A 24,257-nucleotide genomic window follows, 5' to 3' on the forward strand; every position below is an offset into this window, starting at 1 on the left:
ATAACACTAGATAGACTTGACAGGATCGACACTAGGTAGTGTTTCATTATTTGGAAACTGACATTTGAATCTAATGTATGGGATGATGAAGCAGCGAGGCTCTTTCCACCCACTTGCTACACCACAAGGACATCTGAGGTTTCCAGTCAGTACTTTTTACAAAGAAACATGAGCATGGGTGGCATATCTTTTGCACTATTTCAACATGCTTAGTTTCGATACTGATGCTCTAATGCATGCTTGCTTTGTTCAGTTCAAACACACACTGTACAAGCAGTAGTGGATGAAGAATCAGATCAGATCTTTTACTTAAGAAAAACAGAAAAATCTCAAGGTAAAGATAATACACTACAAATAAAACTCTTGCATTCAAAACCTTACTTACAGCATGTACAACTGCAGTTATCAGCAGAAAAATGTACTCTTAAAGTGTCAATGAGCCAGCAGGAACAATACTAGGATAATAAAACTGAGAGAGCTAAAAGGAATTCAGCCATCATTAATGCCCTTTCCTTCAGTGGCATGTCAAAATATCTGAAATGAAAAAGGGCCTTTGAGGAGTAGATGTTCACAAAGGCCATTTATGTATGACTCTTAATTTAGTAATATGAGGCAGGTCACTTTGCGAACAGCCTCACACAGGTTTCTCGGTGGTTTTCAGAGATAGCCTAGGTGTAGCCAGGTATGTGGAAGTGAGTAAGAAGGAAGTGCCAGGACACTTTGTAGCCATAAAGCAACGTTGAGCTCAGATCTATCTCCATCAGAATGTAGGTCTATCTTTTCTTAATCTACTTGAAGTTAAATGTTTTCAACTTTCAGCGTTGATTTGTGCATTTGTAGATAATGTAACACAAACTCACCGTTAACTTTGGTGGTTTCTACAGATTATATTTAACCCCTACGTATAGTCTGCAGTTTCGCTTGTCTTTGTGTTTGTCTGCATTGTATGACTAAACAAACCTGTCTGGAAGGATGTCAAAGCAGAACAGGACTGCGCCATGAGTAGCAACTTTGCGGGGGTCAAGTTTACGTTACGTTGTCAGTAGAGGGTAATGCCGTTAAATTGTTTTTTGAGAGTAGGACAAGTATTTCAATTTTGATAGTGACTTTTGCATGTGACCAAAACTTTAGGTCCCGGCATGGCTGTTTAAAGTAAAGTAGAAACCCAATATCACCCCTCCGAGACAAATGGTTTTTCCCCCCCCCTCGCTGTCCGGCTGAGCGTGCTCACTATTTTGACTGACATTGTCGCGAGCAGTAACTCAAATGATTAGTCAAGTTTTTGAACGGGTAAGTGAACTACTTTTACCTGTTTTTATATTATATTAAGTGTTTGTCTGTTGTTACGCTTCATGTAGCTTCCTCTTTACTTATAACATCACACATTTTCTATCACCTCTGAGATAAACCTTTGCCAATTTAATGGAACTCTTGGATCAGGTTGATCGACCCGCAGCTTGCCGTAAGGCGTCTTTGAGTAGGTAACTTTTAAGTTAGTCGACAACAGACATAACAACACACGAGAGAAGTGTTTTTAAAGGAATAAAGTTGGTCAGTTTCTCCTTTGTTGTTCTGAGAGGCGAGCTTGTTAAGCAGAAAGCCTGCAAAACTAATTACAGGTTCACAATCTCGGCTAAGGGAGCTTTTGTAGTCTGTTGTGCAACAGCAGGGTTTGTTGTAGTAGGAGTCTTATGTGGCTAGAGATTTCAGCAGGCAGACAGACAGACAGACAGATAGATAGATAGATAGATAGATAGATAGATAGATAGATAGATAGATAGATAGATAGATAGATAGATATTTTTGCCACATCTGTGTAACAGCACAGGCCTTCCCAGTTTCTGTGATGTAGCCAACAGTAAACCTATAATTTTCTGTCCTTTTTTTCTGAATGAAGGCGGAGATACATGCGGTGTTATTGCCCTCAGAGTGCAATAACAGTGTAATTGTGTATGTGCATGCATGCCTGACCGTGTTAGAGACAGCAGAGTTGTCCTAATTGCATGCACATTTTTTTTCCCGTTAGTTGCCTGTTACTATTCTTTGCGAGCCTCTGCTTGTCATTGTCTTTTCATTCTTGGTATCTGCCTAATCTCCATAACCGTTCTTCCTTTGTACTAAAACACAGAATTGCAGGTCAACTTTATCCCTCTCCATTCTCTTTCCGTCACCGCCCATTTCCCAGAGCAAAACTCAAAACATCAGGGTATTGAAGTACAACTCTCTTTGCTGCCATGTTTGCTGTAGCTTTTTGCCTCCCTGATCCCTCTGTTGGCTTTTCTCAGTACCCTGGGAACTGATTAGCTTGCAGTTGTTGAGAGCTGTCAGGGTGGACAGATTGCATTACACTGCTCCCTTCCCTTAACACAAATGCCTCTACCTCACATCTGCTGATAACTGCCTCCTGTTTTCAGGTTCAACACTGCCAACATTATCCTATGTAATGTTAATGTTAGGCAGTGTTTTTATTTGTGGACTAGGGGGTCTTCATTGTGACCCAATTATACTGCTGCCCTGTATATCTTGCAGCTCTAGTGCAATTTTTTCCTGATTTCTTTCAAATGTATTATTTCCTTTTTTGAAAGCTCAATGTTCTCCAATGAACTTATAACCCAATTTAAACTCATAGGGAAACAGTCTTTATTCTCTTGTCCTCTGCTTTGTTTTCCCAGCTTATTTTATTTGGCAGTCGTGCAGCTCAACTCTGACCCCCTGTCAAGCTTTGTTTAGTGTTTGTCCCACTCCCACAATATCATGCCCTGCCTGTACAGTCTCAGAAGACCCCTTCAACATCAGTAATCACATACACACATGAGAATAAAACACACCGCAATCCCAAACACTCACTATCATATAGAGAATGACTTGGGACTCCAGCCCTCCAGTGTTGCATAAACCCTTTGTTTGTTTCAATGCCCTGCAGCAGTGAGAAGCTGATGTAGTCAAAGTTGCGCAAAAAGAGATTGACTTAGAGGAATATATGGAATAGGAAACAGACACTTAAGTAAATTGTAATATGACCTCAGAGGCCTCAGATAATGAGAAGAGTATGTTTAAGAGAGAAGGAATAAGAACTTATGTGTGTAGTAGATTTTCCATAAGAGGCCCTGAAAAGGACAAGCTTTAAAAGGATTAATGTTTGTGGACATTTTTGAGTCATTTAGTAAGTGTGTTGGCTGATATTCAGAGCTGCACCCTGCTTCATGTATGCTGCTGATATATTGCCTCAGGACAAGAACCCGAAAGACTTCCACCCCAAGCAAAAGTGCAGGTCTCTGGTGTCTGAGAGACACACACACATTAATGCATGTGTGATGACTACAATATGCTTTCATTATATGTTGCTGTTCAGCCAGTACACTTTGTACAGGGCGCTCACATTAAACAGACGCATCCAGCTTGTACCTGTGATGTGGGAGGGGAAATACCCTCAGAACTACAAAACATTAAAGCTGCAGGACTGGCAGTAAAATAATTGTACTTTGACTGTAAAGTGAAGAGTTTGTGATTGTATCATTAACCAGCTTAACAGATGTTTTCAATCCTGATCCCAAGAGTCGCATCACTAGCACTGTTTTCTGATGTGGGTGCATATAAACAGGAAGTGGATACAATGTTTGTCTTAACCTAAACATGTTGTGTAGTTAGACCAGTATCTTTTGAAAATTCGGTGGTCAGTAGTGTTTCACTTTTTCTAATGTTGATACTGATATTCACATTGTGCTGTGATTCATGCACAAAATATATTTCTGCATTGACCACCAATCTGTCAAGCTCCATACCGTGACAAAAAACTGTGAGCTTGTCACAATGTTAGTTGATTAGGAAAAGACAGTGGAAAGGGTTGGGTAATATTGATGAAATCCTCTATTGTTGTATATGTAATTTTATTTTCTGAAGGATAAATTCATATATTGGTTATGAAAACAATAATTAGAGATGAATAGCAGTTCTTTGATTTGCATTATTACCCAGAATGGCTTTATAAATCCAAACTTACTAAAGATAGTCCAGGGTATAAACAGTAAGACAAAATCTCTGATGGTTGAGAGATTTATACATTGTCAAGATGTATTTCAACAATTGCTCACCCCAAAAGTGAATTAAAACAGAGTAATCCATCTGGTTAATGTTAAATTATATTCTCTCATCTGTGCTGCATTAACTGTGAGGTACAGTTTATGGATGTATTTTCAGATCAGCTGTTTTTCTTTTATATCCAACGATGGCATCTGAATAGCAGAATTTATAGTTGTAGCTGGTGTTTTATTTATCCGCAGTCTCTGCTCTGCTGTCTCTAGGCAGGGTTGGATAAACCTGGTAAAGAGGTTTTATTAGTGACTAATGAATATCTGGATTCAATTTAACTTAAACTCGGGACATGTCCTTTCTGGGTCTTTGATTAAAGTTTTATATGCAGTCGTTGCACATAACTGAGAGTAGATTTTTGGACTGAAGTGAAGGCCTTTTAAAAATGAGCACAAACACACAGCAACCAACATGCTTCCTTCAAATCTTTCATATGCCACTCTGACTGTGGTCACTGACAATGAATCCGTCTGTCTCTGTCTATGAATATTCATTTCACTGGTGACACTGCGCCTGACTCTGACTCTGACTCTGACCACAGTCCTGATGACAAGCAGTGCCACAATGGAGCTCTCATGAGTCAGGACAAAATGACGTAGTTCCTCATGACAGGTCAACTTCACAAGAGACATTGTCCCCTCCCCACACTCAGTGTAAAAGCAGCTGAATGTTGACAGCATGCAAAAAATGATGCATAAAGTTTTACACAGAGCTATATTTGAAGTTGTTCTATGTGAGACCCTGTTTACACTTTTATCTTTACATACAGATCACATATTAATGCAAAGTGTAAATGGGGCTTTGTGCTGGAAGTGCCATAGTCAGTCGTGATGTATGCAGTTTCCTCAAGTTGCAGTTAAAATGTGTGCAGGACAAGCAGTAACATGACAAGAGCGTTCAAATTCTAAGTATGTCTGCTGGCATTTTTCCCCTCTATCTCTGACTCACTCGTTACTCCGTCTTACCCTCCTTTTCCCCGCCTCTTTCAGGTAGAGGAATAAACACCATGGTGGAAGTGGAGAGCAGGTCTGAGCAGGTGTGGGTGTGATCCCTCTACGATTGGTCAACAAAGAGAACGACGGCCAGACAGACTGAGACTGTCACGGGAGAAGAAGAATGGCTCGAAACGTTAACTTTGATCTGAACCATCCTCTCATGGAAGCTGGACTGGAGTAAGTGTCAAAGTTCATGTTTCTCCTGTTTTTCCTGTTATCTGTTTAGTTTTGCTGTACAGAGCTGTTTACACGAAGGCTGTGAGAAGAGCAGAGTGTGTAAGGAAAATAAGGAAACATTGTGACAAAATGTCTTGTTAGACACTTAACAGGAATGCATACCTTCCCAATGCTTCATGAATGTTTTTCTTTTTTTCACCATGCAATCGACTTCTAACATCCACTCTGTTTTGTTTGGGGGTGTGTGTGTGGGTGTGTGCGCACTCTTCCTGTACTATCTTTGTAAAAGTGCTAAGTCAAAGGGAACTGGACTTACTGCTTGTTTGTTTTTTCTTCTTGCTATAAGAGAAAACAGTCAGTCCAGTTGGCTTTAACTCACAGTACATCTAGATAACGCAGGAAGAGGGTCACAAATGTGGCAGTCTTGGCTATGCTGATTACAAATGAATGAAAATGACTTCATACACTCTTTTTGGGTTGTTTGGTTGAAGTTTCCTCCCATGAGAGTACCAGTACCTAGAGTCAGAAGGTCCTTGTGTTTGATCTGTAGTATTATCAGTGGCCATCAGTCCTCAGAGCGCTCTGGATCTGTACTGAAGTGTGTCTTTGAAATTATCCTAACCTCTGTCACCCTCTTTTCTGTCCTTGTCCTCATGGCATGTGTTTTTCTGTCAGGAGCCCAGTGGATGAGGAGGTTGTTCATGACTCGTTCAACCAGCTGATAGCAGAGCAGAGTCAGAATGAACTGACTGACGCCTTCGAGCTACAGCAGCTGCAGAGAGACCTGGACGAGGAGGGTCAAGGTACGGTGTATGTTTAACTGCAGATAGATGCATGTCCATAGGTGGAGGGCTGATTTTATACAAGAGCTTGGTAGTATGTGATTCAAATATTGATACAAGATGAATGAATTTGTTTATAGTAATATTGTGATATGGCTTGAGTGTCTTCCTCTGGTCTCAAAGGCAACAAAATATTGAAGTTCTTTGAACTCATTTAACTGTTCCATCCATCCTTTTGCTTTACCGCTTACTTAACTTTTCCATTGAATGTTTGTCTATAATCTTTTTGCTCATCATGTCAATATTACATCACTGATCAAAAACATCTTGTGTCTAAACATCATTTGAACGCATCATTGGTCATCCTCAACAAATACCTTGTTCAAACATATCATCGGCTTTCCCAGAGTTTCCAACATATTTCATGTGGTGGTGTTTTTTTATTCTCCAGATAATGTGCCCTACCTGTCCAGCCCTGGACATGACTACAGGGAAAGGCTGCAGGGACAAAGAGAGGATGAATGGCAGGATGATGAAAGACAAACTGACCCCACCAGAGGTGAACACTGGTCCTCAGCCACCTTGAAGATCCTGTCATCCATGCCCAGTCGCACCATCGGTGGGTCCTGTAGAAGTGAAAACGCTGATAAAGAGAGAGGACGATGCATACAAACAGATACATATAGTGTTACTGTTGTTTATTTGAAGAGCTATTGAGCACATGAATGACTACCTGACAAAAAAGATTTGTTTGTATGTTTTAAAGGGACTTTTTACAGATGTTTTGATATCATATCATGGCTCCCCATGGGAAAATGGAAATGCAAATTGTGTGAAAGTTGGTAATTAACGAAAACAAAATGTTACAGCTAAGCTTTAGACTCAGCAGCAGTGACACACCCTAATGTTTTAGGGAAGTACAGCATATGTGGGGTGTAGGACTGAATAGTTTTGTTAGTGAAATATTTTAACATCACTTGAAGATCTCAAGCTCATCTGCAGGTTGAGAAAAACCTATTCAAAAAATCATGGCTGTTTAGAACAAGGCTGTTTATCATAGTTCCCGAAAAATGTCCATGTTGGCCATATAAAGTTTCGCTACATAGGAAATACTGAATGTGCATAGATAGTTGCCCTTGTTGAAAGTGCTTTATAGTACCATGCTTAACTAACACAGTAAGTTACTGTGTCAATATAGGGTTGCGTTGGAGCTGTGTTGCACATGTTGAGCTATTAAACATAAAAACAGGCTTGTTTCAGTTGAGCAGAGTTTCATGGGGAAGCAACTGGTATGTTATCTTCCTGTCATCAAGTGCTGCAGGTCAGGTGCTTCAGCGTGTTTGTGAAGATGGCTCAATAGCTGTAATCAGATTCCTTTGGCTGTGGCACATGGTGTATTTGCTGGTTTGAATTTCAACATCAGAAACATTGGTGGGAGATAACGGTCATTTAAGTCTACATGTCACAGTGTGCTCCCTTGTAAATACAGTTTTGCTGTTTAAACTTACAGCTTTGCTCAGTTAAGCTGCATCGTTCTCTTTCCCTCATTCTGATCTTATTTCTCATAAGATGGTTATTTCATTCAAATCTATGGAAAGAATAGAGATAGCAGATCACATCTCTGACCAATCTGATCCTCTTCGTCTGTCAGGACGCAGCAGGGGAGCCATCATTTCTCAGTATTACAACCGAACCATGCAGCTTCGGAGACGCAGGCAGAGCAGACCCTCCATCCGTGACTTCTCTCGCTCTGCCAGACCAAGCATACGAGGCTACGGCATGGAGGGAGACTCTACTGACACAGAAGGTACAGAGTGTGAGAAGAATCACTTCCACTAGCTAGACTTTTTCAGACACTAGAGTATAAACTAATCTGTGTTTGACACATTTGTAACGTTACTTCACTCATCATTCTGTCTGTTACAGTGACTAAAAGGGAGCGTTTGGTGAACAACCTGCAGAACCTTTCAGTGAGCGACAGAGTCAGGATGCTCCGAGCAATGCCCCTCAGTGTGGCTGAGAAGAGTGAACTCAGGTTCATGTGGTCTTTGTTCACATTATCAATATTTAGATTAATTGTATTTTTTCTGTATCAATCTGAACTTCCCTTGTTGATTCTCTGTCTACAGGACGTTAGCATTACAAAAGGAGAGACGCATATTTTCTGGCAGTCAGATCCCCTGTTGCAGTCAACTTAAATATTACATCATAATTGTAAGTCACACCACCGGCAACATCTGTCTATGTTCTACTTCTTGTATTTTTTTTCACACACCAAGTTCGTACCAAGACCACCAAGACCTCTGAGAGCGTATCTAGAAACTGTACCAGTTTCTAGTGACCCCTTCATCAATCACACAGACAGCAAGTTAATTAAGCAGCATTAAGCAGGTGTGTCCAGTCCACACCTCAAAGCTTAAAAATCACCTGCTAGCTCATTTGCTTCTGTTTTACACCCTTTTGTTGTGACTAAAAAAGAACTAATAAGCGATGTCAGTGACGGGCAGTGGCTTATGCCTGAGACAACCTCATTAATGTGCTGCAGCTGTGACATGTAAACAGGCTCTTTGGAGGTGTTGAAGAAGAGGAAGTGAAAAAGTGTAGTGTAGTGACTTACCTTGATTCCTGATTGTAAGTGTTGTAAAAAAAGATGCCAATTGACCAAGTCCTGGATCAGTTTTATTGCATCAGGCTGAAATAATAAAACATGGCTGAAAAACAACAACATAATAACATAGTGACAGTAAAGTCAGTGTAATTAACAGAGCACACAATCCAGTTATCAGAGTCATGCTGCCACATGTGATTTAAGATACAGTGGTCTCAGCCTTTTGGACCCCACTGTACATCTGATTGTAGTAATAAATTGTGAACTATCTGATTGAATACTAGGCTTTGACCTTTGTGCACAGAGGGAACGTTGTAGTAGTAGTAGTTTCAGTTTCTGTTCCCAATCTTCTAGGTTCATCATCACATCATCTGTCTATACATAATGACCTCATAATCCTTCCTGTTTTTAAAATATTCTTGATTAGATTTACACTTAATATTTGCTATAAATAATAAATGGGACACACATTCTTCGCGAAGGCGGTACATGGGTGTCAGAAGGTATTTCCTGTATGTGTTGCTATCAAAGCAGGATAATCCCTCTGTTGCCCAAGCACATATGTCTCTGAGAGCATGAATCATACATTTAAGACTCACAAAAGCTTAACCACAACACAAGTACAATTTGCCTGGAACTGAAGTGATTTTTAGTAAAACATGGATGTTTCTGAGTCATTTTTTTTCTTTGAGTATGAAATGATTGTTGATTGTGAGATGTGTGATTGTTTTTTGTCCCCCTGTTCTCCCACGACGCTCGTCCTAGGCGGTGAGACAGAGCTGGTACAGCTGGTTGTCCTTCCTGCACTCCCTCCACTTGTGGCAAGTGGCACTCAAGAGAGTGAGCGGGCGTTTCGGCACTGGGGTCCTCTCCTACTTCCTATTTCTTAAGACCCTGCTGTTCTTCAATCTCTTCCTGTTTCTAGTGACGGGTGCGTTCTTGGTGCTGCCTCAGGCAGTGCACCCTCCAGTGCTGCCTGCTGTGAAACGCTCCTTCTCTGGACTGGAGCTCCTTACCGGAGCAGTAAGTTCTGACCTGTTGTGACATGTTATTGCAACACTTCTCACACCTCAGTTTTTAGAAAACACTCATCACATACTTGTGTGTGTGTTCAGAAGCTTAACATCCATGTGATGAGATCCTAATAAGAAAGCAATCTTTAAACTGCTGGAAATAAAGATCCCTCCACTCAGAAATTAGTTTTTCTTATTGTTACTTCAGACTCTAGATGTTTCACCATCACTGTGCAGAATAATGCTTCAGTCATGTTCATCTGCTGAAGGGGGAAAGTTTCTCTTTAATTCATGAACAAACAAGCAGGATTTTGTGACATCACAACTTATTTGGCATCAATCATGGTCCAGTATGCAACTTCCATAAGTGTGATGTGGAAACTTGAAGCCTCCAGTGGACGTACACTGAAAATGGACTTTTCAGTGAAGTAGGAGACTTCATGCTTCCAGTTTTTAAACTTTTGAAACTAAAAACATTTGCATATCACTAGATTCAGTATTTTTCAATAAAGGAGAAAGAGTAGGTGTAGAGGAGATTTTAATAATTTCTTAACAAGGTAATTTAGGTTTTTTCTGGAAAAACCATACCAGACATATTATTGTTCAAAGCTTGTTTTTGTGTTTATGTCCTTAAACATGTCTGCGGGGCTTCTTAAGTCTGAAAATGTGCGAGCAAGGAAAATAATCACGTTCAGTTTGTAAGTTTTAACCCAACCGAAATGTAACAAAGTCAAAGTGGGAAGAAAATGTAAGTTTTTGTATAAAAGACTGTTTCTATGTCTCCTTTTGTCTCAGGGGTATTTGTCAGACACAGTAATGTACTATGGGTACTACTGTAACTACACACTGCGCAGGAGCTGCAGGGATGATGGTCGAGAGCAGAATATCTCTTTGTCCAATGGAACCAGGCTGGACTGCATGTCGAAGCACCTGTCTTATAACATGCCACTTGCATACTTCTTTACCATAGGAGTGGCCTTCTTTATCACATGCATCATCCTCGTGTACAGGTACAGTGCTTGTGTACATATGTTGTAAATTTTAAAAAAATCTACTTCAGGCTTGCTTCAACCCACATATCTGTTATATATTTGTTACATATTCTGATGCATGTTAATGTGCGATTTCCCAACAGCATGTCCAAGTCGTTTGGACAGAGCTTCCGAATTGACAAATCTCACAGTATCCTGGCCCTGAAAGTCTTCTGCTCCTGGGACTTCAAGGTCATCAAGAAAACTTCTGTCAAACTCATGTCTGAAAATATCTGCACCCAGCTCAAGGTACATGTACACGTACACACACACACACACACACACACACACACACACACACACGCTCTTTGTTTTCTTTCCTGTCACATACATGCAAGGAATGTGATGATCTAATGCATTCTTCTCCTTCTTTATCCCTCTCTTTGTCCCTCCCTCACAATGTCCCTCTTCTCTCCACATACCTCACCCGTTCTCTCCCTCTCACCATCACCCCTCTCTCCTCTTCCTCCTCCCTCTCCAGGAGCTGTTGGCAGAGGTGAACCATAAACATGTCAAGAATACCGGGTGCCAGAAAGTGTGGAGACTGACGGTCCACGGTATAGCATGGGCCATCTGCATAGCAAGCACCATTGGCTGTGTGATCGGCATTTACTTCTTCTCTCATTACATGCACAAGGTGAGGCGGGGTGGTTTCAGGGTATGACATCAACATTTAGTAAGGATCGACATTTGTATTGGTGGATACTCAGACTTCAGGCTGTATTTGCTATCCTTTGTTGTATAGTTTTTGGTCTGCTGGCCACCATACTAACAAACTGCTGATTGGCTTCATGTTTGCACTATGTTAAACGGTATAAACAGTCACCATCTAAATATCTCTTGCTACCTTTTTGATTTTAAATCCCCTATACATTATGTACGAATTGAACATTTCCACGTTGCTGGGGACTCCTGGTGGTGCTATCAGAAACCACATGCTGACTCATAGCAATGCTGCTAACAGTGAAAGGAGCAGACTCGGTTTTAGAAGTGATCTGTGACAGCTGGAAGATGACAGAGCAACCCGCAGTAACATTAAACAGCACACCAATCTAGCTTCACACTCAGCTGTCCCTCATTCTCTTTCCACAGAACCTCCAGCAAACTTCTCGTAGTCCACTCACCTCCCAGAACTCCTTGTTGAATGAGGCCAGCCTGTTGGCTCTGCCTGTGGTGGTGTCACTCATCAACCTGCTGCTGCCTGGCCTGTTCAACCTTGCGGCCTGGATGGAGGACTACGAGTCACCTTCTGTATGCACATATGTCGCCATCGGCAGGTATGAGCAGAGGAACTGAGTTGGTGTTTGTGGGTAAGAAGATGCAGAGCTGTTAGATTGTTGTTGTTAACACTTCGTTTGCCGTCTGTGTTTTCTAGGAACCTGATGTTAAAAGTGAGCGTTCTTGGCGTCCTCTGTTACCACTGGCTGGGTCGGGTGGCTGCTGACCTTAATCACTTTATGGTATTATTAATGACAAGATTTTCACCTTCACATTACCAGACACCTCTTTTGTTTGAGTTTATGTTGCACAGGGCTTGTTACTTTCTTAATGACAGACTCTGTTTTGACTGTATTGCCTTTAGTGCTGGGAGAGTTTTGTGGGCCAGGAGCTTTATCGCTTCCTACTAATGGACTTCATCTTCACTCTGCTGGACACCTTGTTAGGGGAGTTTCTTTGGAGGTGGGTCATTACACCGAATTAAAGACACATTTTCATTTTTTGTTGCAAAGTTTTCTTTAAGTTCTAAAATTAATTTGCATTAATAACACAGAACTATGAAAATTGCACTTCAAATTTTTGTGCTGTATTGAACCACCTTTTTTCTCCTTGTCGCTACAGGTTGTTTTCTATGAGGGCGCTGAAGAGGAGGAGGAAACCTGTGTTTGATATCGCCAGGAATGTCCTTGAACTCATCTACGGACAGACCTTAGCCTGGTACTAAACTTACTGTAACAATCTCCACACAGTCACGCGAAGTGACGTCAAATATTTTCTGGGTAATGACAATAAACTTTGTGTTTTTCAGGTTGGGTGTTCTCTTCACTCCTCTCCTGCCTGTAGTGCAGCTTATCAAGCTCCTGCTGCTCTTCTACGTTAAGAAGGTACTTAAATGGAAAGATTTAATTTGAAACGCACAAAAATTAAAGCTTAAACTGAAATTTCCATGAGGGAAAAAAACTAAACACAAAATATTTAGACAGTTCATTTTGTAACAAGCAGTCCAACAAAAACAATTTTGCCCTGTTCTTTTTTTTAAGGTTGTGGTTGAAATTATCCTCTGTAGTGGTGTACTGCCTTTAGGAACTCCCAGTCTATTAGACAGCTACAGAGTTTTGGACTGTGAGATTTTGCCTTTTGAATTTTTGTCTTGAGCAGTAACAGTATTTTTTCGTCTTAAGCTCAGTGGTCCTCTACTTTTGTCAGATTTATCTGTCTCATTCTCACACTTCTGACAGTCGGGATGGATGCAATGACCTCTGACCTCAACATCTCTTTTTTCTTTTTTTTGTTTCCCTACAGAGCAGTGTGATGATGAACTGTCAGGCTCCCAGGAAACCATACAGAGTCAGCCAGATGACCACCATCTTCATCACTCTCCTCTGCTTCCCTTCCTTCCTCGGTGCCTCTGTGTGCGTCACATACACCATGTGGAGGTACTCACAGAGTTGACCTTGTCGCTTTCGAAGGGCATTGCATTAACTTATATTATCCTTGTGGATTTATCCTATTTTTAATCATAACCACTAAATGGCCATGTACAGACCAGGGGACCTGCATGAACAAACACAGTCCACTCATTCATTTCAGTGAAGCCACTGTGTTGTTACACTGGCGTTGTGGGCTCTGCCAAAAAACACAGTCGTTCAGCTCCACTTTTGCAGCAGTGCAGTGTAATCTGACAAGGCGCTGCAGTGGCCAACCAAACAGGTTTATTACTATTTACCATTAGATTATTTTGTAACATTAACACTGTATTTCTACCATTTATCTCGTGATCATTGTTGCGGAAGATTAGATGATTGTTACTGTGGGACTTTCCAGAGTTGCAAAACCATACCCGATTGCACTGTTTACTACTACTGTTTTGGAATCTGATAAGCCAAACTCATAGATCTCTAACTCAAACGGGTCTTCCTAGATTGTACTGAGAAAACACACCCCTACCAACACCAGTTGCCTTTTTTAAGTTGATGCATTTTTCAGTCTGAACTCAGTAACGTCTGCCAAGTCTTAACCCTCAAATTTAATAGTTTGTCATGTGGGAACCACTGAGACCAACTTTTTGTCACTGTGAATGTGGCTGTATGAAATCTTTATGCCAACACCATGAGAAGTAATTGCACACACACAAACACGCACACAGATACAGACACACATGTTTGGCATTGTAGAGACTGTATTGCTATGTGTTTCATGTTATTAACCCATCTTAAATCCTCATATACACACACACACACACACACACGCACACACACACCACACACATGCACACACACACACACACACACACACACACACACACACACACACACACACACACAATAATAAATTGTTAAAATATGGATTGCATTGTGGGATTGTTAACACAAAGTAGTGTACGTACCATGGACACTACTTTTTCCATTCCATAGTGGATTGTTTGAGGGCACTATATAGAGGACGTTTTTACACATTCAAATACAATGGTGGACGTTAAATATGGTGCACCATATAGTAAGTGGGGAGACATTTTGGACACAGCAAAAGATGCTTCGTATTGCCGTGCAAGTAATGAAACAACGAGGTGTTTTTCACACTCGCCACTTGCCACAGATACAATGCTGGACTGTAGGCTCCTTACTAACTTTTAAGGTTTGTTTGTTGTCAGTTTTCCTGGCCGTGACATAATTCACCTGAATTGCTGTGGACCAACTGAACGAACAGCGCTGTGTGTCTGCTCTGCAAACTGTTTTTTTTTTTTGTTTGTTTTTTTTTTGTGGCATCACAACAGAGAGATTCACACACTCACAAACTCAACATGTTTCTTCTGTCCTCAGTATCACGCCCTCCTCATCGTGTGGTCCGTTCCGTGGGCTCAAAACCATGTTCCAGGCGGGGAAACGCTGGGTGGAAGAACTGGAAAAAGATAATCCTAACCTGTCCGTGCTGGCCAGGGCTCACTCTTACCTGGTGGAAAACCCTTTCTTCCTGTTTGTGGGAGCAGGCATCTTTCTGTGAGTGCATAGACAAACACACACAAACACAGCTGCAGCAGGGTGTCCCACAGTCAGTGTGTGCTTTTATATAATATCAACTTGCATCACTATTGAGATCCATGTTATTGAGTGCAGCGCTGCTTGTATTGATCTGATAGGCTCTGTCGCTTCTTTCCGTCAGGATAGTCATCTACTTCCACAGTCAGGTGGTGGACGGTCAGAGGAAGATCATCAGTTTACTACAGGAGCAGATAGAAAATGTAAGACAGCGCCTACACAATAACAACTCTGTTTCTCAATCTATCTAAATATGAAGATGACTATAAAACGGACTGAAATGTTCCTAAGTGAAAAGACTGTTTCCTCTGTTGTTATTTCCTGCTCTTTGATGTATCTGGTTCATCTTCTTTTCATCCCTCTGATCAGGAGGGAGAGGATAAAAAGTTTCTCATCACTCGCCTCCAGTCCATCCATGAGCAAAAACGAACCCCCGCTCGAAGACTCACAAGTCAGGTTGGTTTTTGATGCTTTTTTACTCTTCTTTACAACAGCAGTCTTTTCCGAAGCTACAATACAAATGTCTACACCCTGGCTTTTGCTTATGTACACCTTTTTTTTTCAGGCCTCTTCCTGAACGAGCCTTCTCAATTCTCTGAGCACAAGTCTGGAGAAATCTTAAACCAGGGGTAATATAACTGGAACATTAGCACCGAAGGACAGCAGTGAATATGACCAAAATCAAGTGTGTCATGCATCTGGTAGATTTTAGATATAGTTTTGGTGAGGATTTTCATTGCTGGAATATTTGTAGAGAGAAGGAACAAACTACGTGGAATTATCAGGTGAAACAAAGCTCTGCTTCATCCAGTAGGCCACTATATATACTGTATGTGAAATGTTTGAACTCAAACTATAGGAAGTCAAAGTGAAGCCTGACAGTGCGCCTTGTAAGGCCAGTAGCTATGTTTGACTAGTGATAGATAGATGGCTGCTCAAGAACCGAGAGAAGACAAAACAGCAAAAGAGAGGAAGAGAACTGAACTCCTGTGTTTGCAAATGTTTTTGAGTTTGAAAAAGTAAACTGAGCAGCAAGCAGCTGATCCTGTCTGCAAGAAAACAGACCGTATAACAGACAAAAGTTTAAAGTGTCCTCATTTTAAATAGATTTTAGTCATCTCTCATAGAAGCACTTTCATCCCAACTGTGAACTGTTTTTTTAATGCTTTTAATTTTTTTATCAGTGTGCATGTTGTGGGTAAACTTGGATGTTGTGGGTGTGAGTATGATACTACTGTTAATGACGCTGTTTTTTTTTTAAATTTTGTTTTCTTAATTGTTGTTTTAGGGCAATAACTGCAACTGTAGTGTCATACTTCTGTAATTAAATTATGTTTTATCATATTGGTGTGTATTTGCATTTATTAGTGCTTATGTAAAGTGTGGGCACTACTACAGCACAAGAAAATATTTGTTACAAACTCAACAGCCTGAAAAACAATACCGACATGATTTGTAGTGTGAGCATACAGGAATTTTACAAACATGCAAGTAACAAAAGTAAATGGAGACAAGACTAACTGTATGCGACTATAAGACATATAAAAGATATTTTCAGTAGAAAAATAAATATACAAGCACTTTTAAGGAGCCTGAAAAACAGTAATAGAGTAATAATCTTAATCTTTGTACCTTTTTATTAGTAAATATTATCCATTAAATTATTTTTACAAAATGAGAAAAAGCAGCATATTTGGTGTAGGATAGAAACAGCAGCACCGTAGATGGGTTTCTGAATGTGATATTTAGAGTTGACACAAGAGAGCACCAAATCCCCACAAAACAAACTGGGAGCTGTTTTCAGTCCAGCGCTTCCTCATTACAACTCTAAAGACTACTGAAGACTACCACCATGACAGTTTCAACTGCATATACACATTATACAGTATATATTTACTGTATTTATGTATATGTATGTACATACACTGCAGCCAGTTCATTGCACTTGTGTACACCTCACAATAATAGCATATCTGCATCCGTCTATATTGTTAAAACAAGGAACATGTGATCCCATATGTTGTGTTTAAACAGCTCAAACGTTCTGGTTCGATTGTGTTTGACTCAGTAACAGCTTTAAAACTCATCAGGCGCTTGTGAGTATTTCAGTTGTTCAGTTTTTTCAAATGCTGAATTAGTTTTGTCTGTTGTCTGGAGGAACTGACGTTTTCTCATTAGAGTTTCGTTTCCATGTTGCTGTTGTCTTCGATGTATATTCAGCACTTTTCTCGTCTCTGCAGAACGGCTTACCGACGCTACACTGAAATGTGACTCAGCTCCCGTTATTGAGCATGCCCAGTAGCTTCCTGGGGTCCATTCCCTGCTGCTGAGCCATCTTCTGCACGTCAAAGCCCATGTGCTTCAGGAACTGGATCACGCTCATCTCCTGTCCCGTCAGCTGGTCACGAATAGTTGGGCAAGAGGGGTTACAGTGAGGCCACGGGCAGCTGTCAATCAAATGTAGAGGACAACCCCTCATGGGTGGGGTCTTGTGCTTTTGGTGGCTGTGGTTGCCGTGGCTGCTGTTGATGTGGAGGTTGTCTTGGAGGCTGCGGTCCCAGCAGTGGAGGGCTCTGGGCAGGGAGGTGCCTTTCACCTGAATGTCCATCCAGTAACTGCAGGGACAGGAGGACACAGTGATGGAGGGCCAAAGGTACACGAGACAGTCAGAATAAACGATGACTGAGAGTCAACGGCTTCACCCCTCCCCCTCAAAATGTTCTGAGAATCATACATATTATCACCGTGTTAACTGTATTATTTGTGTACAATGTTTTAGAAGTGCTGTGCACTACTTTTCTCTTTGGTCTCCAATAAATAAATATTTAGTGTTATTTAAAGGACATAGAGACAGATACCGATATAACTGTGACAAGCTGATATCTTAGCCCATTTAATTCATCAGTTTAGCTCCAGTTGTATATTTTTTTTATTTTTATAGACGTTACACTATAAAGTAAGAGTATGACATTGAGTATGAGTATTGAATATAACATAGATACGCTACTGCAAACCACTTGTAAAATAAGTAAAACAAAGACTGCATATTTACATAAGAAGTGTAAAAACTGTACATTTTACAACATGTGCATCGCTTACAGTTTATTTTTATTAGTTAAAGTTAAATGAAGGCAAATAAGAAAACATAGTAAAGTTTAAATCTGGTTAAAGTAAATGTTAAAGTAGCTAAATAATAGTTAATGAAAGTCTGTTTATTAAAGTGGCAGAAAAGTCCTTGTCTGTCCAAGTTCCCTGTTCTCCAAAATGCTGATAGTCATCTGACATGCTGTGTGTAGAGTCCACATCAGACTGTTTAAATAAATTGTGAATAGAGAGCATCTCACTGACCCAAGCTTTATGATTTAAAAAGTTTTATTCACTCACGTTCTGGTGATGAGCTCATGAGACAAGCAGGCCGGAGCAAACAGCGCCCTGCCATTCAAACAGAATCACACCGTCAACAAAACAGGCTTTTTAAAACATTTTTATCTTGTGTATGCGTGTGTGTGTGAGTGTCAGTCTTACGGTACATCACGGAGAGTGCCCCTCAGCTCCTGCCCCAGGTTCTGTATGTACCTCCACTGGCCCTCGTGGACCGGCTGTCCCGTCAGGTGGATGTTGTCGACTGTGAGCTGGGCCTCATCGAACAGCCACTGCACCACAAACACCGGGCCTGGACAGGAAAGAGGACGTCCCGCAGGTCAGACTTTGACTCACACACCAGCCACTGTCTTAACTGTGTGTGAAGAGGCATCAAGGTGCTTTGTCACTCACTTTTTAACGTGGGGTAGACTTTATACCCAAAGAAACAGTTCCACTCTTCTCCAACATGGGCCTGTCTGCAGCTCTCTGGCACCTGTCCGGCCCAGTACCTGCACAACAGCAACAAGTGTCACCGCTTTACAGAGTCTGTACTGCTCATGAAGCTTCCTCCTCACCTCAGTCAATCCATCTGCCCTTACCTCCATCTTTGCCTTACCTGATGCCTCTCTTTATGGCCTCAGTGGGGGCGCAGCTGATGGTATCAAGGCAATCTGTGAATTTGTATTGTTTGTTGTCCAGGAACCATCCGGAGTCTGCCAGGCCCCTGACCTGCACCCCTGTGTGGCCCTGTGACGCCAGCTGCTCAGCAACTTGGTCCACGTTCAGCAGGGCACCTGTACCACCCGCGCTAGTGACAGGAAGAGAGGAGTCAGAGCCGGGCCAGAGGGCGCAACTGACCGATTAACTTTGGTAAAACACACACAGTTTGTACATACAGAAGGTGACACACACATATCTGTCCAATACTGACCTGCTTCCTGCAAGAAGAAGAACCTTGGCGTTGTCCAGACCTTTTGTCAGCAGCTCATTCACCACCTCCTTTATGATCAGAGATCCCATGAATGCATAGTCACCTGACAACAAATTAGCATAGAGTCACCTATAATAGTAAAATACTAATAACTCTATCTAAGCTGAAAATTCAACTGTAATTAACAATGATTATTATTAATGTTATTAGCTGTTTTTTTTTTTATCAGTTGGAGCACTACAGTTGCCACTGCATTACTATCGCTGTTACTGCCGCTACTGTCACTATTATTAATATTGCTATCACTGTATGTTCTTGTTCTTTTCCTCTGTGCTCTCTCGCTCTCTCTCTCGCTCTCTCTGTCTGTCTTTCTCTCTCTCTCTCTCTCCAACCCAACCGGCCGAGGCAGATGGCCGCCCACCCTGATTCTGGTTCTGCTTGAAGTTTCTGCCTCTTAAAAGTACGTTTTTCCTTGCTTCTGTCGCCTAGCGCTTGCTCTTGGTGGGAATTGTTGGGTCTCTGTAAATAATATTATTAAGAGAAGGTCTAGACCTGCTCTATATGGAAAGTGCTTTGAGATAACGTATGTTGTGAATTGGCGCTATACAAATAAAAATTGACTTGACTTGAACTGTGTGATAACACAAAGGCATAAAATCTCACAACCTTTCTTTTTCATTATGAAACTCATAATGAAATGTGTTTATTTTTTTATGAGAATAATTGACAGGATTATTGATACAAAAATATTCATTAATCCAAAACCCAAACAGCACCTGACTGATTACTCTGACTGACACTCAGCTTCTTTGCTTTAAGCTATGGCATTGTGAAAGAAATGATCAATCTTGATTTAATGGAGAATTCAAGGATCTTTAAGGGATGAAATAATGTAGGCTGGTTTGTAGTGCTAAGTTTTAATTCCTATATTGAGATACCTGTGTGTTATGTTATTCATTAACGTTTAAGTATCTAAAACAAACACAGTATAGTTAGGGCTTTCAGTAAGTCAGACAAGGTGAAACTTACGGCTGATATTAAGATTTTTGTATCCGGAGCCTTTTATCTGCTCTATCCACTCACCCCTTTTTCTCTTCCTTTAAATATCTACTACATGAATCAGTCTCTTTATATATGTGCAGTCAGAGCCACATCGCCTTATTTATTGTGTCTTACTGTGATCTGTCTTTGGGCTGGCGCCGCTCCACACATCACTGGAGCAGTATGGGATGAACCTACAAGAGAGAGAAACAGCAGCACTGAGAAAGTGGAATCAAAATTAAAATCAGAGCAGCTTTGATTTGACTGCTGCTGATGACGGAGAAGACAGTTGCCAACCTGGCTGAGTTGAACACAAACAAACAGCACAAGAGCGTTGTAGGATGTCAGTGTGTATCTTTCATTGTCATTGTAGGTAGTAATAATAGTAGCAGAGTTGGCTCAAATGTTCATTATGGACATTAAGGAGCCAAACCAGAATGGAAATTGAAATATAAACCAATAAAAGTTAACGTTCTGAAAGATACAATAACTTCAGGAAATGCAAAAACGTAGTTCCTTAGTATTGAGAGTAAAAACACTAATTTTATAAGGAATAGTCCCTTTCAGAGTGCTACATTAGTCCTGCATTAACCTGTAGGAAATATTTCACTTTGTAGTTGGTCCATGTGAAGATGACTAATCAACAAGTAAGGATAGTTCTCCATGCATATTTTAAAAACATTATCATCCTTTCACGTTACATAAAATATTTTATTGTTTATATCTGAGTTTCACAACTTAGAAATAGTCATATAAGTAAAATACCACTATGGAAAAAAAAAACTTATAATTTATGAACACAAACACTTTAAGTTTTTTTTTGTCAATAATATGATAGACATACACTTTCCCAGGTGTGTGCACCCACTCATACAATCATTGATGTAAGTGGAAAGACCTATTATTGAAAAAACAAACAGAATACACACAAGTGTATTAACTATGACGTGAAGGAGAGACATAAGCTCTTACACCATGTTGGCGTTCCACCAGTGCGGGTTTTCCTCCGGCTGAGGAGACAGGATTCCTGTTCCTGTGAAGTACAGAAGGTGAGGTCTCACATTTATTTCACTTTCAGGTCAGATATCACAGAGTCAGAAACCTTGAGGTGTGAGGGGTTAAAATGCTTTAGGCTACTTGTTAAAATGCACAAACCTTGATGTGTTTGTTTGTGTGTTTGTGTGTGTTTGTGTGTGTGTGTGTGTGTGTGTGTGTGTGTGTGTTTCCCTGTGGTAAATAAGTCATTAAGTTTCCAGCAATTACATGCAGGCATTGAAGAGCTCTGCGGCTGCTGCACTAGCCACCAGTGTATGTATACACAGAGAAGGTGGTGGAGGCAGAGAGTCATAAACAAACAAGGGGTTCCCTGATGGCTAAAGGGAAAGAACCAGAGAGTCTGACTTTTAAAAATGAATGCAAACTCAGCTAAAGAGGAAACACAAACAGGCCTATGAATCTCTTTCATTCAGGGGAAGTTTTCTCCCTGCTGAGGAAAGCAAAAGCTCTGTGGGGGCTGTGAAGAGATTTTTCAAAAGCTGCACGAAGGTGTGACGCTTTTCATGCAAGTAGATGTTTGTGCATAAGATAAGATACAGAGTGCATGGATTGTGTTGTGCACAGTGTAGGAAATGATGCTTCTGCTTTGTTACCTGTTCTGGTTTGTGGCCACTTGGCGGAGCTCATCAGTCTCCTCATTGTCTCATACCTGCTGTCACAGGTCTGCCTGTTGAAACAGTACCATCCACCTGAACAACACATGCACAAGCTTGTTAACAGGTCGCCTACAGTTGTCTTTCTCTGTGTTGAGCTCAACGTCTGTGCGGTTTTCTGCATCGGGTTTATTTCACAGGTTCTTTCTCACCTTCCAAGAACAGCAGCCACCTCTTGCTGCCTTTGGACTCCTTGATGTAGTACCTGCAAGAGAACACCAAAACAAATCACTGAATGTGTTTGTGGGTGTCAGGCATACACAGATGCACATGCAAACACAACGCAAGCTTGGGATGCTACCTTTGATGCGGACATGAAAGATTTGGCTCTGATCCCACCGCTAAAAATCTCTGCAGGAGCTTGTTTAGAGGCTTTCAGAGCTCTAATTGCTTATTTAAAAAAAAAAACATTAGTAGAGGAAACTCGTCACGCTGTTGGCAGAACACACACACTCTCACACACAGGTTTGACAGCTTGGGTGGGATATGTAAAAGTCCCTCTTATTCACAGTCCCAATGTTTTATTCAATTGATTTAAATGTATGATAGTTATAACATGATTAGCTTCTCAGGGTTTATTTTAAAAAGTCATGTTAGTCTCTTTATTGATGCCTCACCTGTTAATGATACAGGAGCACTGGGATAATATGATGCACAATGCAGATCATATTCCACTGTATGGGATGATTGGCACAACACTTAGGACTCTAATCCCCTCATCTCTTTTACAACATTGACTGAATGTGGGTTCTTGCAGTGATGCTCACAGGCACAGCAGGTGAGGCATGTGAAGATAACCCCCCCAGGAGTTTCTTTCACTTGTACTGGAGCTGCTGAACAAAGGATGATTCAGGCAAGAACTTTCTTGGTTCTTCTAATTCATGCACTGTGAAGTCAAAAACCTTTAAAACTATCACTGTGTATGATCTATCTTTATCAGTCTTTAATATTGTAAATATTAGACCCAACAACTGTGGTCCATCCGACTTCAATGAAGTCAGCGCTGCAGGGATGAAAAGCGTTTGCCTCTCAGTCGGGAGCGCGCATGGTCTCTCTCACGTATAGCTCAGCGGCAGCGCGCACTGCGCTATGATCTGGCCCTTTGATCCATTTTGGTCACATCCGGAGTGGCACGAACGCAGGTTGAATGTTTGGTGCAAAGGAGCGCTAGTATTTGCGCCTTCGTGGCTTTAACCAAAAAAGTTTCCACATAGAAAATGATGACAGGGATCTCTAGTGACAATGATGTTTTACTGACAAACTGTTGAGAAGCAAAGAGCCAGCTCACTTACCCTGCAGGTGACCCGTCATTGCAAGTCACAGACACATTCTTCAAAAAGTGCAACTTCATGTCTTGGTCCAGTTTCTGCGCAGAGCACGGGTACAGTGACTGCGCCAAGTTCTTTATCTGCACCATGAAGTTGTTCATGTTGCCCTCCACGGCTGTAAAGTCTAAAGGGAAGCTCTCTGGTCCTTCCACCCGCTCCCTGTACGCCGGAGCCTGCTGCTGCTGCTGCTGCACCCGCCGAGTTTGCGCCCGACCTCCGCGCACTTTCCTCGCCTCCACCGGTGCGCTCATGTGGATGAAGAGCAGCAGCAGGCAGGAGCGCACCGCGGACAGACCGGCCGAGCTTCTTGCTACACAACGGCTCTGCATTTCTATTTGTTACTGGAAAACGTCTCTCAAGTGTGTGCGAGGCGTCTGAATAAAACACAGCATGTCCTAAGAGTCGACAGAGAGGTGAGAAGTTCTTTGAGAACGCACGGACACCTCTTGGAAACGACCGCTCGTGCAAGGTGTGTTGAATGACCGCAGGTTGAAGAGCTCCATGGCGCCTTGAGAGATGGACAGCTGCTTTAAAATTCACCCCAAATGCACGTGCAGTTCCCTATTCATTTCAGTCGTAATACTGCGTACAGTTCATCCAGTAAATGCGTCATTACACGCGTAAAAATCCGTCGTCCAGCCCAGTTTCATCGGAGCAGGCTAGTAGTGGATCTGTTGGCTCTGGGTTCTGGTCTTCATGAGCTGCGGACGAAGGGGGTTTTTATTTGAACCCCCCACCCCACCCCGCCTCGTGCTTCCCACTGCCTCGGGCCAGTCATTATTATCGTTGGCTGATGCTCCTTGCGGGGCGTCGGTCTCACACCAAGAACGCGCGCGTATGCCTGGCACGCCCCTTCAGTCGGTTCACTCATACCCTCGCTCCCTTTGATGTTGGGTCATCTTGTGACCACGCTGTCTTTGAAGTGTCTGTGATTGAA

At 41.6% G+C, this 24,257-nt stretch overlaps 2 protein-coding genes across 3 annotated transcripts; one reads left to right on the forward strand and one right to left on the reverse strand.

Moving 5' to 3' along the window:
- The first annotated feature begins 1,188 nt into the window (after positions 1-1,188).
- On the forward strand, positions 1,189-16,292 carry tmc6b (transmembrane channel-like 6b). Of its 2 annotated transcripts, none has more exons than XM_023422124.2 (21): positions 1,189-1,290; positions 5,079-5,261; positions 5,937-6,064; positions 6,495-6,662; positions 7,695-7,850; positions 7,970-8,078; positions 8,173-8,257; positions 9,417-9,674; positions 10,460-10,674; positions 10,800-10,944; positions 11,177-11,332; positions 11,788-11,972; positions 12,071-12,155; positions 12,278-12,375; positions 12,535-12,630; positions 12,722-12,797; positions 13,216-13,349; positions 14,733-14,909; positions 15,073-15,151; positions 15,318-15,404; positions 15,514-16,292. In XM_023422124.2, exons 2-21 carry the CDS (start codon positions 5,206-5,208, stop codon positions 15,523-15,525), a joined length of 2,505 nt encoding a protein of 834 aa, XP_023277892.1. In that variant the 5' UTR covers positions 1,189-1,290; positions 5,079-5,205; the 3' UTR covers positions 15,526-16,292. The 2 variants fall into 2 exon arrangements, with proteins under 2 accessions (XP_023277892.1, XP_087034296.1); XM_087178170.1 differs by lacking the exon at positions 1,189-1,290 and adding an exon at positions 4,865-4,997.
- notum1b (notum, palmitoleoyl-protein carboxylesterase b) lies at positions 16,293-24,040 on the reverse strand. The gene is made up of 11 exons (XM_023422125.2): positions 23,285-24,040; positions 22,145-22,197; positions 21,933-22,028; positions 21,256-21,316; positions 20,419-20,477; positions 19,243-19,345; positions 18,928-19,119; positions 18,723-18,820; positions 18,474-18,621; positions 18,333-18,380; positions 16,293-17,563 (listed from the first exon to the last, which is right to left on the reverse strand). The coding sequence occupies exons 1-11, from the start codon at positions 23,647-23,649 to the stop codon at positions 17,221-17,223; spliced, it is 1,566 nt and encodes a 521-aa protein (XP_023277893.1). The 5' UTR covers positions 23,650-24,040; the 3' UTR covers positions 16,293-17,220.
- Positions 24,041-24,257: the final 217 nt, after the last annotated feature.

The sequence above is a fragment of the Seriola lalandi genome, unplaced genomic scaffold (genome assembly GCF_002814215.2).
Source record: "Seriola lalandi dorsalis isolate HSWRI2012SDOR001 ecotype SW California unplaced genomic scaffold, Sedor1 jcf7180002054678, whole genome shotgun sequence".
Lineage (NCBI taxonomy): Eukaryota > Metazoa > Chordata > Actinopteri > Carangiformes > Carangidae > Seriola > Seriola lalandi.

Bases quoted from the DNA above. Each gene is read 5' to 3' on its own strand.
- tmc6b (XM_023422124.2), top strand. From the start codon at position 5,206: ATGGCTCGAAACGTTAACTTTGATCTGAACCATCCTCTCATGGAAGCT. The intron at 7,851-7,969 runs GTACAGAGTGTG...TGTCTGTTACAG, and splicing joins AGACTCTACTGACACAGAAG to TGACTAAAAGGGAGCGTTTG. The intron at 11,333-11,787 runs GTGAGGCGGGGT...CTCTTTCCACAG, and splicing joins TCTCTCATTACATGCACAAG to AACCTCCAGCAAACTTCTCG.
- notum1b (XM_023422125.2), bottom strand. From the start codon at position 23,649: ATGCAGAGCCGTTGTGTAGCAAGAAGCTCGGCCGGTCTGTCCGCGGTG. The intron at 20,478-21,255 runs GTAAGAGCTTAT...TCTCTCTTGTAG, and splicing joins TGGTGGAACGCCAACATGGT to GTTCATCCCATACTGCTCCA. The intron at 19,346-20,418 runs GTAAGACACAAT...ATTTGTTGTCAG, and splicing joins CAGCCCAAAGACAGATCACA to GTGACTATGCATTCATGGGA.